Genomic DNA, 12963 nt, shown 5'->3' with positions numbered 1-12963 from the left:
GCTATAATTGCAAACAAACAAAAATTAACTTTTAAAAATGTCTAAAAAATAATTACCAGATGATTTTATATCACGATTATTTATAACAAACTGCATAAGAATGCTAATCATGGGTACTGCAGGAGTTGGCAACTTGATAGGTTCGAAAGCAGAATGAAGCAACCTAAGTTGGTCACATTCCTCACTCTCTTCACCATTCGACTGGCCTGGGGTCTTATTATGTCCCCAAAATTATAGGCCCAGTCCATGTGTTTCAAGCATCTCTCAACGGGGTAATCCCCAAACTTCCCACATGACTTGCACCTTTTACAAGGACAATTACTTCTTATTCCCCCATATTGCTTCCTGCACCTAATCCAAAATGTTAAATTACACTCTGAAAAGGTCTTTTTAGAATGCAAAATTTTACATTTTGGAGAAAAAAAATCGGAATATAAGATGCTTTGGAAGCTTAAAAAAGGCAACATTAAAGATCCAAAAAGATTATTTTCTTATAGATATTTGTGTATTTATATTGAAGTAGATCATTTTCTCATAAATCAATACCCACAATACATTACATAAATCAATATATACACACCTAATCCCGTCCGTTATGTACTGTCGTTCTTGGGTACGTACATGGCAACGGCTATACCACCAGGAGAAGAAAAAAAGTACATGACAGCGTTGACTATGTGCATTTTGATGCTTATTTTTGCTTTTTTTTTTTTTAATTCGTTGAATTCACATTAAAACGTATAAATAATGTTTTTAACTTAAATTCAAAGATACACTATGCTACCAGAAGAAAAAAAACAGTTTAAACTAATTAGACATTATTTTCAGAAAAATACCTTACTCCTCACTTTATATTATAAGATAATAATTTTAGCAATTGGTAATTTGGTGTGACCGTGTTGAATAGTTTTAGGCACGAACACCACTATTCTCCAGTGTTACCAAAACTTATATAGCCTGTGACTGATGTGAATATTTATTTTGACAATGATAATAGGAGGGGAAATTTTCACCATTAATTGAATATGGGGAGACATCCTAAATAAATAGCACAACAAGTTAGCAACCTTTACTTATGGCTTCGTTTTTTTTGTTATTTTTGGTCATTGGTATTTTGATATTAACACCAATGAGATACAGTCCAATGTTTGCCAAATCTTATATATATGGCACATGAGTGCTTATTTTATATAATTATGGGAGGAACAAATTTCGTTATTAATTTTATATAGGTGGGTAATGTAAGTAAATAGCAGAACATGTTAACAATATGTTCTTTCTGTTTAAAATAATTTATTTAAGTTTATGAAGATAATTTAAATTTTTATTAGTCTTTTGAATCTTGTTATGATAATTTTCATAACAGAACTTATGTATTAAGATAAGTTTTCTTAACTTATTTTAATAAATTTTATTTGAACAAATATTTAATTAAACTCATCTTAAAAAATACCATAAGAAACTGAAAGAGGAATAAATTTTAACCCTTGTCTTCCTCTCAAGGATAGGTCCAAGCTAAAATAAGATACAAATGTCTTTGCTTTTTGGCCGAGGTAATAAGTTATTTACAAGCAACTTTTTACATCACATAAATGAAAGCAAAGGGACAACCATTAATTCCTAGTTATTAAGATGTCTTATATATTAACTACAGATATCGTTAGAGTACTCTATGAATGCAGACAATCCTTATAAAAAAACAAACGATGAAAAATATATTTTTGTAAGGTTATGTAAGAAAAAATATCTATTCGTGTGATAATTCTCTTTAGTTAGCTGGGATTTGATGCAAAAAATCTTTTATTTTAAACTAAATCACTTTCTTAGAAATAAGATTTTACAATATATATATATATATATATATATATATATATATATATATATATATATATATATATATATATATATATATATATATGAGGAACGATGAAGTTATTTACTTTGACAATAACTATTTTAAAGTTACTTTTATTTTTATTATTTATTCTTTTAAAATCTAATGAATAAAATTAATGAATTATTTTTCTCGGAAGACAAATTAATGACCTATTACCGTCATTAGATTTCAAAACAATAATGATGAGATGAAAAATAGTTTTTTTTTAGAGTAACTTCATCTCTTCTGTATATATTTTTTCTATTTAAATCTAAAAATTGCTTTTACAATCAATTACCATGTGAAAATTTAATAATCTTAAGTCAATAATTACAGAAACAAATTATTTGCCTTTATGAAAAAATGTTTATACTTTAAATCACTCTATTTGCCTCAAGATAAACTTCTTCGGTGGATACTCACCGAAATTTGAATGATCTGCGCGTTTTTCTAAATCGTCGAAACTCGAAAACTCCAGGTATACGTGCTGCTAAAGAATTGCTGTGCTGGATTTTCTTTCTCATTATATTGAGTTTTTTTTTTGTATTTTAATTTCAAAATGTGGTTGCATCAAGCGCAATGATCTTTGACAGCTTAGCAGAGTTCATTGGGATATTTGGGCATTGGTGCGTGCAAAATCACGTTCAGAGACATTAAATAATGTAATAACTATCAAAGTGTGAATGTAGATGTAGAAGAGCCTTTGCCTTTCGGGTTTGGGCTCTACATTCTCAAATCGGTGGTTCTGGACAAAATTATAGTTGGACAGAGGATAATGGGACAAAGGGTTTGTGAGGTGTATTTTAGTTGTCACACAGAAAAAAGGTAAAGATGCCATCATAATAATCATAGGAGCGCGTTCACTGATTTTAATTGATGATGCGGATGGATAATAATAATAATGCATGTGAGCCTGCCTTTAATCGAGGATAAGAATAACTGAATACCATTCCCTCCTCGAATGGAAAGCAAAAGAAAACCAAGGTTTTAATTAAAGGCAGATTTCTTCTGTTTATGAAATCACTACCCTATTACTACCAACGTGGGTAAAGACCATAATAAATTTGATAACTAACTCAACCAAAGCAGTAATTGTTAGTACTACATACTAATGGAAAGTCAAAATTGCAATATAAAGCTCTTGAAAATACTACTAATTATGTAGCAGATAGCTGCGATATCTGCGGCTTGGAGGCTGGCAAAGAAAAAACAAATGTTTGACATTTTAAAATTGTATGTAACCAATAGTGTGTTACTTTTTTCTCCTAAACAAAAATCACATAACAATAATAATAATCTTGAGTACTTGAACCGACAAAAAAGAAAGAGGGGCATCCAGTGTATTGGCCCCTTTTTTTTTTTCTTCTTGCTTAGAAGGGCAAGGATAGAAAGCGACCTATGCCTTTGTTTTCATTTTTTTGGTGATAAAATGAGCTTAGTTTTCTACTATTCTTATTCCTCAATTTCAGCAAAACGACTAATAGAAAGAAAAAGGAAACGTGGAGGGACAGATGCCAGCCCCCTTCTCTCTCAAGCCACATATCCAAAAGGCAACATCCAAAAAGACTCGGATTTTTAGTTCCCATTACCCTTCTCTTTAGAGAAAATTATTAATATTATTTCTAGGACAATTTTTACGTGATATGAAACTATATTTTTTTCTTATAAAAATTAATACATTAAACCAAACATTCCTAAATCAATGAAATAATTTTCTTTTTCATCCAAAAAAGCAACCATAATGTCAGCTCACAATCACATTACCTTCCAAACCAAACACTGGCATGTAGAGTACCAAATCTATAGTCACCGCCATCAATAATCCCCAAACTTCTCTTTCATCTCCGACGAGGAAAAGAAGGAACACATGCACAAACAGAAACCACCGACGATCGACAAGAATAATAATAAAAAAACAAATCAATCCATGATAATAATTTTGGCACAACCAAATCATAATAATAATAATAATATTATGTGTACCTAAGATTAAATTAAATTACAATACAGATACAGATACAAACGGCGGCAATTGGATTTTATTCATCTCTACTTGTCTTCTTTCTCTTCTCTACTTGTATATATGTAGTGGCATGACAATTTTCATCAATTACAAAAATATATATATATAAAAAAAAATGAAATTAAAAGAGAAGAATAACTTTTTCAACGCCTGCATCGGGTGATAGCACTGCATCCACGGCTGTAGGGGTTGGCCTGAGCGCCAGGGCGGCAATTGTAGTAGGAGGCGCCACGTCGGGAGCAAGGGACAGTGTTCCTTCTCAGCGCACCGTAGCTTATGTAGCTCCTTCCTGCTAGAATGCGCCGGTTGCTCTCCGACTCCATCAGAAACTCGGTGTCGTCGTCGCCGGCGAGGAGGCTGCACTCGGCGACGGATCCGCGGCAGCCGGATTTGAGAGGGAGGAAAAAGGTGTCCAGGTCGAGGGTGGAGGATGAGGATTGCGCCACGTGGACGGACAAGATCGTACACACGAGGAAGAAGGCACAGAAGGTTGTGGAGCTCCCCATTTTTGGATTTGAAATTGATTGCTTGATTTGAGTTCGAAGTTGAGTTGGCAAAAGAAAACACAACACAGAGGAGAAGGAACTTCTGCTCTCTCACATTATATACGACGGTTTATGCCAAAATGCCATCAGATTTGCCTCGTAATTACGAGTGCTGCCACTTCACTTTAACGTGACTCGTAATTGCTTCGCACGCACTCATTATCATAAACACCACCATAATTCTACTCACACCACATTTTTTTGTTTTTGCAATAAAAAAACATTCAGGGCTATTATTAATACTACTGTACAAGTTTTAATATATTCTATTTACCATATTCATTAGTTAAAATTTATTACATAAGAAATATGGTCCATAAAAGTTTATGTTTTTAATGAATTTTAATCAATCTTACATCTAATCTTTTATATAAAAAGTAAATGACTAATTCATAATGACTGATAAAAAAAGTTAAATTATTTTATTTGAATTAATAATATTATGAATTTAAATTTTATTTTAAAAATATTCATAGAATTAAATATTTTAACTAGCAATCATATTAAGGATATATAGTAAAAGAAAACTAGCAAACAATATGTCTAAAAAAAACTATATTTCTTATAAATAGATTGATATTTTGGGTTTATTTAAGCATTGACTGAAAGCAATAATCATAAATTGGCGGGCCTAGGGTATTATTTAAATTAATTGAAGCTGTTCCAGTTGTTGGTGGGGCGTAACGCGTCAGGGAAGATTTTAATTTCCTAATCTAGTCTAGGTACATATTAAAATCGAATGCAATTCGTCTAATCATTTGAGGAAACACCTGGAAGAAAAATATGCATTCTAGACTCAAACGTTGAAACAATTAAAGGTGATTTTTCGGTTACTTTATTTTATACATAAAAAACAGAGAATCTATTACGTGCAGTGTCTCATTGAAAAACATATTTTATAATTAAAAATAATTAGACACATATTTTAACATCATTTAATAATTACACTATATTTGTATTTATAAAATCTTTTGTTCAAGCATTAAATAAAACATTATATTAAAAAGAGAAATTTTGCTAAATACGACAACTCACTAAATAAGAAATAAGCTAGATTCACATTTTTTTGTTATTTTAGACTTAATTATACTTTTTATTCTTAATTTTTTATTTTTTAGAAATTTTGTTTTAACAAATTAATTTAAGGTGTTTCAACAAATTAATTTGACATATTTTACTCTTAACTTCTAAAAAATTTATGAATTTTATCTTATGTTATTTTACTCTTAACATAATTTTACTTTTTACTTCCAATTTTTTGGCAAATTTTATATTTAAATTTTTATATTTTTTATAAAGTTTACCCCATTTTTTCGTGCTTGTTAATAAAAAAATAATTAGGATAAAATTAGTAAATTTCTTAAAATTTTGGGATAAAATATACTAAATTAAAGATAAAAATGTAATTAAGCCATTGTTTTATTCATAAACTTGACCACCCAACTTGAATTGAATAAAACATGATTGAGTTGATTTGTTTTGAGAATTTTTTTTTAAAAAAAATCGAATCTACCCCAACTTATTAACATTGACCAATATGAATTTAAATATCTCTTAAACTCAGTTATAAATATATGATCACTTAAAAAATTGAAAATATAATTCAATAATCTATATTTATTGTTCATATTTATAAGAAATATCTAATATGTTTGGTAAGATTAGTAAGTGTTTTTTAAAATCAAAGGTAACATTTTTAACTTATAATTAAAGAAAAAAATGATTATGCATTAATAGTGTAAAATTTTTTATGCAAGCATCCAATTAGAATTAATCAGTAAATTTATTAACTTTTAAAATAATTATTTTAAAATAATTCAAATAATAATTAATAATTAAATAATAATGTAAAATTATTTTATACCATCAACATATAAATATTAAACATAATTAAAAGTTAGTGGACTTCTGGCTCAAAATAAAAAGTTATTGGATTCTTTAGTTTACTCTTGTTTTAATATTTTATTATGGATGCAGTGGAATGTGTTATTTGGATCATTAAAAGTTATAGTGTCAACTTAGTTGAGATTATTCCCTTCGATTGGTCTTAGGACATAAATGGATTTCATGGAAAAAATGAAGATATTTTATTTTCAATATTTAATTATTTTAAATATAAAACTATCTAAAATAAATAATTTTATACCTTGCTTTTATAATTTTCTTACACAAAGTTAGTTTTACTGTTTTAGACAATTTAAATGAAATAAATTATTTTAAATTAACTTTTCACCTAACATATACAAGTACAAAAGTTATTTATACAATTAATTGTAACAATAAATAATTATAAATGTATCGATTGCTGAAAATAACTTTTTCCTCAGTTAATCTTTTCTTTTTAAATGTCTATTCCACACCTAAACTAAACGCGCACTTTGATTTAACGATTAAAAAAATGGTTAGTTGGTGCGAGGTTATTGTTCAATGAAAATATTATTCACCCAAAAATATTTAAGGGCTATGGCTTTCCGGAGACATATTTGATAAAAAGCAGTTGATCAATGTTATTCACATACAAATTTTTAAGGGGTATTTTTTAGGCCTAGCTATACAGTTGTTGGATAGTTACAAGTTAATTTTTTTAGCTAAAAATTGTTAACTTATTCAATTATAAATATTCAATAAAATAGTTATTAAAATATATAATAAATACAAGACATTATGAATTTTTTATATGCTTATATATATATTATTCCGAAGACAAGAATAAAATTTTAGGTGATTAATTATTGTTTGAAGTTTTTACTTGATTTTGAATTTTTTTCATTTTTTTAAAGATCAATTGGGTGAGAGTTTATTCTAAATTAAAATGGGATCAAGGAAAAAAATTATCATAATATTAAGGGTATAAATAAGAAAGAGCTGAAATTATGAGGTTATGATAGGTACTGCTGGTACCATTACAACTAATATAATTTTTTCCGATCTAAAAAAATGATAGGTGACAAATTAACAGATTCTAAATCCTGTTTATTTTAGAAAACTTATTTTGAATAAAACAGTATGGTTAAACATACAAGGATTAGTAAAATTTACTTCTTTTATGCAGTTAGTGTGAAAAATAGAAGAGAGGAATAATGTAATATCGTAGATTTATGTAGAAAACACCGTAAGAGAAAATATACGCAAGAGACAAATAAATCTTGTTTTAAAGATAATACAAGAGTTCATTTAATAATAAATATTTATAACTGATTTCGTTATTATAACACACGTAAAAAGTAAATTAAATATTGAATAACTTAAAAGATTAATTTTAATAAAGTTAAAAGTAAATAGGCTTACAAGTTACAACATTGGGCTATAGTAATGTATAGCTAGTGCCTTGTTTTGGATGTATAGAACCGCGTTAGCGATGGATGGAGCTGTCATCTGCAGTTTGACTTCAAATGATGTATAGAATCCACGCCCTTTACGGCTCTAAAAAGTAGTATATGGTTGATGCTTATGCTTATGCAATATCATGGTCACAACTATACCTAATTTGTTCCAATAATCTATTTCTTCTGTTTTTACTTATCCGATAAATTACAAATTGAATTAGCAATATCAAATGGAAGAGTTTCCAAAAACAAAAGGAAAACATATTCCCAAGGATGCATAGTTGTATTGCATTCGCTTTAAGATTTTAAAGTAAATCTAATTTGTAAATATCGCTAGTGGCAAAGAAATAATATATTAGTAGAATATTTTTTTTTATTTACCAACTTTAATAATATTTTATTTTTTATGCACTAAATTTTAGATTGTCAACTAATTAAGAATTTATTTATAAATATAACTTTTAAAATAATCATCATCAAAGTCACCATCTTGTCATAAATAGCAATGTAACAAAAAAAAAACTTATCATAAGTGCCAATCTATAATCTATAATTTAATAGCACGTTAAACTTATTTTTCCTTTCAAGTATATTCTATATAAAAATTATAGTATTTATATATCATAATATCATCACATCGTTCACTTTGTACCACTGTTATCTTATCATTGATCATTCTTTGTTTTTCTTCTACAAGCAAAGATTGTCTGACTGTTTCAGAAAAAATAAGGAAAGAGAGATGCTCAGCCCCAGAAATCCACGATCATAACTAACAATAGCAGGTTTGAAAAAAAAAATTAAGATTGATATTAGCAAAATGCGCTTGATATATTTTGTTGTTTGACCTATGGATCAATATTCAGACATGCACCTATTTAGTGCGTCTAGTTATAGGGTACGATAGAGAATATGTTTTGTTTTAAAAGGAAGAAAAAATGATTTGTACTTTTTTATTTTTATTGACTAAGTTGCTAAGAATATGAAAATATATTATGTGTTTTGATTATGAATTTTTTTTTTTTAAACTTAGCTTACAAGTGTTTTAAACAAAGAGATCAATCTTTCGCATTAGGTGAATTAAAATTCAAACATTTATGAGAGAATTATTATTATTATTATTATAGTTTTTCAGAAAGTTCACATGTCAACAAATAGTTTTTCTCTCTCTAAACTATGTTAAATGTAAATTAGTGAATTGAAAAGTAAACACAATAATCAACAAAATTCACTGTTTATAATATATTAAAATTAAATTTAAATTATAAAAGTAAATTATAAGTAATTATATAATTTATAAAAAAATAAGAAATACAATAGTTAATTGAATTTTACACCCAAAAAATTTAATTATATTAATTATTTTAATTAGCATTATTCATTTTTAATTGATTGATTAAAGTTAATTAATTCTGGAATATATTAACGGTAATTATAAACATGTACATTTTACTAATTATTATGGAAAAATTGTAAGAAACTAATAACTTAAATTCATTATGTTAGACATGTAATATTAATTAATGTGAGAAGAGTTTAAAAATATAAAAAACAACTAAATCAAATTAAAAGCATGAATTAATTCTTTAAAACTAATTAATTGATATATTGCCACATGCTATGTTAAAGTTATGCAACTTTTTTTTAGCAAAATGGATTATTTCTCAAAATTAATTATCAAAGTGAGTGTTTTAGAAAATTATTTATCTATTATGGGTATTTTTACCACCACTTAGGATCGATGTAGGAAGTACCATGAATGATACACTACGTCTTGTCATGTATTTAGTCATTAAATAAGTATTTAACTTTGGAATAATAGATGTTAAATTAAATGAAAAGTTGTGCACACGCGCGTGCATATACACCTACAAAGTGCATGGTACTGTGATTAATTGGAACTATAGTTGGAGACAAACACAAACAAACTAAGTGCATATGGTATTGACTAGAACTAAAGTTGGAGACAAACACTCACTAGGGTCGAATGAGAATGATCACATGATATAGTCATGTAATGTGTGGGAACAGCTTTTTCCTTCTTCCACTCAATTTTTAGACAATGATTTTGAAATACTATCAGATACTAAACATGGATATATATTTTTTTTTTTAAAATTCAAGTTCTTAAATTATCACGTTGTGAAACTCTATTGCTAAATCTAACTCCATTGAAATCTCACTTTCTATCCAAGAAAGAATCCTAGATAATTAATAATAAGTCAATGCAAAGTATGCAAATCTAGAACAAAAGAACTTAATTTACAAATGAAGGAAAAGTTTTTATGCGGATAGAAATCTTGGTCGTGTCGGCTGTATTACCAGCACGTACTCAGCAGGAACAATGATTGATAATTAATTTGTTAAAAAAATTCCTATGTGGACCTATGATTTTTCTGAAAAACTTGTTATAAAATCATACTCTTTGTAGGATACCTAATGGATCGATCTATATATATATATGTCAGAATAATAGACAATATAGGAACGTGATCATATTTCTGCTTCTAAAATTCCCTTTGAAAAAACAAGAACTTCAAGATAGATAGATAGAAAGAAAAATTAAAAGTATATTTGTACTTGGTTAATTTCCTATTCTCATTCTCTTGATTGGTTATTCTCTTATTTCTGGAGGACAAATTTAACTTAAGACTCCAAACATGTTGCAAAACAAACCAAGTTCATGATCAGCAGCGCAACGTTGGCATCAAAAGACGACCATCTTAAGCTTCTTGAAAGCTTCTTCAATCTCTCACTATCGGACGTGTCAGAACCGCAGAAACATGACTTGCGATTTGGAACCACAGGCTTATTATTCAGCCACATGGTTCCAACAAAAGATTTTACCCTCTTTCTGCATCTCACAAGAGACGTGGACGACGCTTTCAAGGAACATAAGAGATCAGAACCTTGCTTTCTTTGTCCTAATTCATCTTCACCACACATCAAAAGCATGCAATAAACATATTTGGCTTCATCGTGATCACCCTCCAGCGCTGCCTCTTTCAAATTCTTGAGACCCAATTCTACCCTTGAATAAGTAAAGTATTGAACCATTCCTTCACGATACGCAAATTCCGAGTTACCACTCTCCTTGCAACGTTTAAGAAATGATGATTCTTTCAACCATTGCAGTGGCACCAACGCATAATTCTCCATGGAGGCATGACGGTACACGTAATCGTCCTCCGCAGCGTGAAGAAATTCTCTGCAGCATTGTTTAACCATGCAGAGGTCGAAGATGGAGCGAGTGGCCACCTTGGCAAAAATCTCTACCAGCATATCCTTTGGAAGAGCTTTTACGGTGGTGAAAGACCCATCGTGTTTATGCTGCTTTTCATTTCTTCTTTTCTTGACTCCTAAACCAGCCACTGTTAAAGTTTGAAATCTAACAGGACAGGAAGCTTTCTCAGAAAGTAATATATATATATATATCAGTTGTTTGGACCAAGTCAAAAACGGTTATTAAAAGGACGCCTCTGATCATGGATATATTATTTCATATCTAAAGTGTACTCTTTATTCACTTTAGATAAATAGTTTTCAATTATTTCATATGAAAATAAGACGTAAACAGTAGTTGTCTATTTGTAAAATTCAAATAAGTTTACAATCACCGTGAATCATGTGAGAAAAAAATGATTTTTTTAGCATAGTTATTTTTTTTTTAAATAAGTCATACCAGAAGTGCCTGGTTATTATAAAGCTTTTTTTTTATAACAAAAATATCATGTTAAATATTTTGTTTCAAATGTTATACAATACTCTTGGCTCAACAAAAAAAACTATCTCCTTAAAAATTCTGTTTTTAAAGATATAAAATAAGGATATAAAATTATGTGACACTTTTCTCAAAAATTCTGTTTTCATATATGTATTTTCTCTCTGTTTTGTTAAATTTATTGTATTTTGGGTTAGATGAACCCTATTGAATTCCTCTGTGTTTGAACCCTTTGGTTTAATAGAAGTTCCTGTTATTCTATTTTTAATACCATCTATCAACTAATCATTGTACGTTAAGATGGATTAACAATATGTGTATGATGAGGAATCGTATATATGTATTCTTGATCTAAGTTGATTACCACGTACTGGGATGAGTTTAGGAATAGTACTTCTTGATGCATGTGTGATTGTGAATTTCACACTTAATGTTTGATTTGATTTTAATGGAATTACAAAAAATAGAACATTAGGGTTAATTTAAAGTAGTTTTGTACCAACGAATTGGGCTTAACGTAAGGTTAACCTATCTTAGTGAAATCTCAACTTCTAATACTAATTGTATGGAATCTAGGTGAAAATATAAGGAAATTTGAATCTTTAACTACTCTGACCATCATTAATTAATATCTAAATCTTGATAAATATAACATTAGATTTAATTTCTGCATTTATTTTGTTTGCACTTATATTCGTAACAGACATAATTTACTTCGCCTTTATGTTAATGGTTTGATTGAATTGATCTCTATTACACCAATCTCTGTGAATATATGGTATCTGACTTGTCGGTTTTATACTTGTTGGCCAGTGTACTTACTAAAATTGAACCAATTAATCTAATTACCAGTTTTATATGCATTACTGAGGTTTAACACTAATCTATTCAACTATTCTCTTGGAGTGCATCCTGATCTACTAGTTTTTATTGTCATATCATTATTGGTCAAAGAATTTAAAGTCATATTTAGTCTTTTATCTGTGCTTCAAATTCTGTGCAGAAGTAGAAGACTTGCATGCTCTTGTTTTGCGGTTTTACCTCTGCTGAAAATACGATATACTAACAATAAATGTGATCATTTAATTATCTATTTTTACTTGTTGGTTTCTCGATCGAAGCATCTTAAATGATCTTTGGAAGAAAGAGGGATGCTTGAGTTAGTTATGAATAACTGCAAATTAAAATATGTAAGTATGAAGCATGTTTGTCTATTAGATGACACTCGATGTTTATTTGAATTGGATAACTCTATTTATGAAATGACAATAGTTTAATGCGTAAAGTGGAAGATTTGATTGCAAGAATCCATAAGCCATAACATTTAGTGTATCGCTTGGTTTTGACTTCAATTAAATTAGATTTCAAAACTCCAAGCTCAACGTACTACTGCAATGGTGCAAAAGAGCCTTGTCTTACACCAATTAGTCTTCACTGCCGCCATCGAGTTTTCATTGATTAGCCTTGTGTCCACT

The 12963-nt window shown here is 28.7% G+C and overlaps 2 protein-coding genes across 2 annotated transcripts; both read right to left on the bottom strand.

Annotated features, from left to right (window-relative positions):
* Positions 1-3810: 3810 nt before the first annotated feature.
* Positions 3811-4490, bottom strand: LOC114392531 (protein RALF-like 33). The gene has a single exon (XM_028353700.1). The coding sequence runs from the start codon at positions 4403-4405 to the stop codon at positions 4043-4045; it is 363 nt and encodes a 120-aa protein (XP_028209501.1). The 5' UTR covers positions 4406-4490; the 3' UTR covers positions 3811-4042.
* A 5923-nt stretch (positions 4491-10413) lies between these two features.
* Positions 10414-12932, bottom strand: LOC114393471 (F-box protein At2g35280-like). Its single transcript, XM_028354824.1, has 2 exons — positions 12908-12932; positions 10414-11138 (listed from the first exon to the last, which is right to left on the bottom strand). The coding sequence occupies exons 1-2, from the start codon at positions 12930-12932 to the stop codon at positions 10414-10416; spliced, it is 750 nt and encodes a 249-aa protein (XP_028210625.1).
* Between the last annotated feature and the right edge of the window lie 31 nt (positions 12933-12963).

Source organism: Glycine soja, chromosome 17 (assembly GCF_004193775.1).
Source record: "Glycine soja cultivar W05 chromosome 17, ASM419377v2, whole genome shotgun sequence".
Taxonomy (NCBI): Eukaryota; Viridiplantae; Streptophyta; class Magnoliopsida; order Fabales; family Fabaceae; genus Glycine; species Glycine soja.
The sequence above is the reverse complement of the archived record's forward strand: the minus strand, read 5'-3'. Positions and strand labels throughout refer to the sequence as shown.

Excerpts from the sequence above, each read along its gene's own strand:
- LOC114392531 (XM_028353700.1), bottom strand. The coding sequence starts at position 4,405 with ATGGGGAGCTCCACAACCTTCTGTGCCTTCTTCCTCGTGTGTACGATC.
- LOC114393471 (XM_028354824.1), bottom strand. The coding sequence starts at position 12,932 with ATGGCGGCAGTGAAGACTAATTGGT. Across the intron at positions 11,139-12,907 it reads GGCAGTGAAGACTAATTGGT|TGGCTGGTTTAGGAGTCAAG; the intron begins GTAAGACAAGGC and ends AAACTTTAACAG.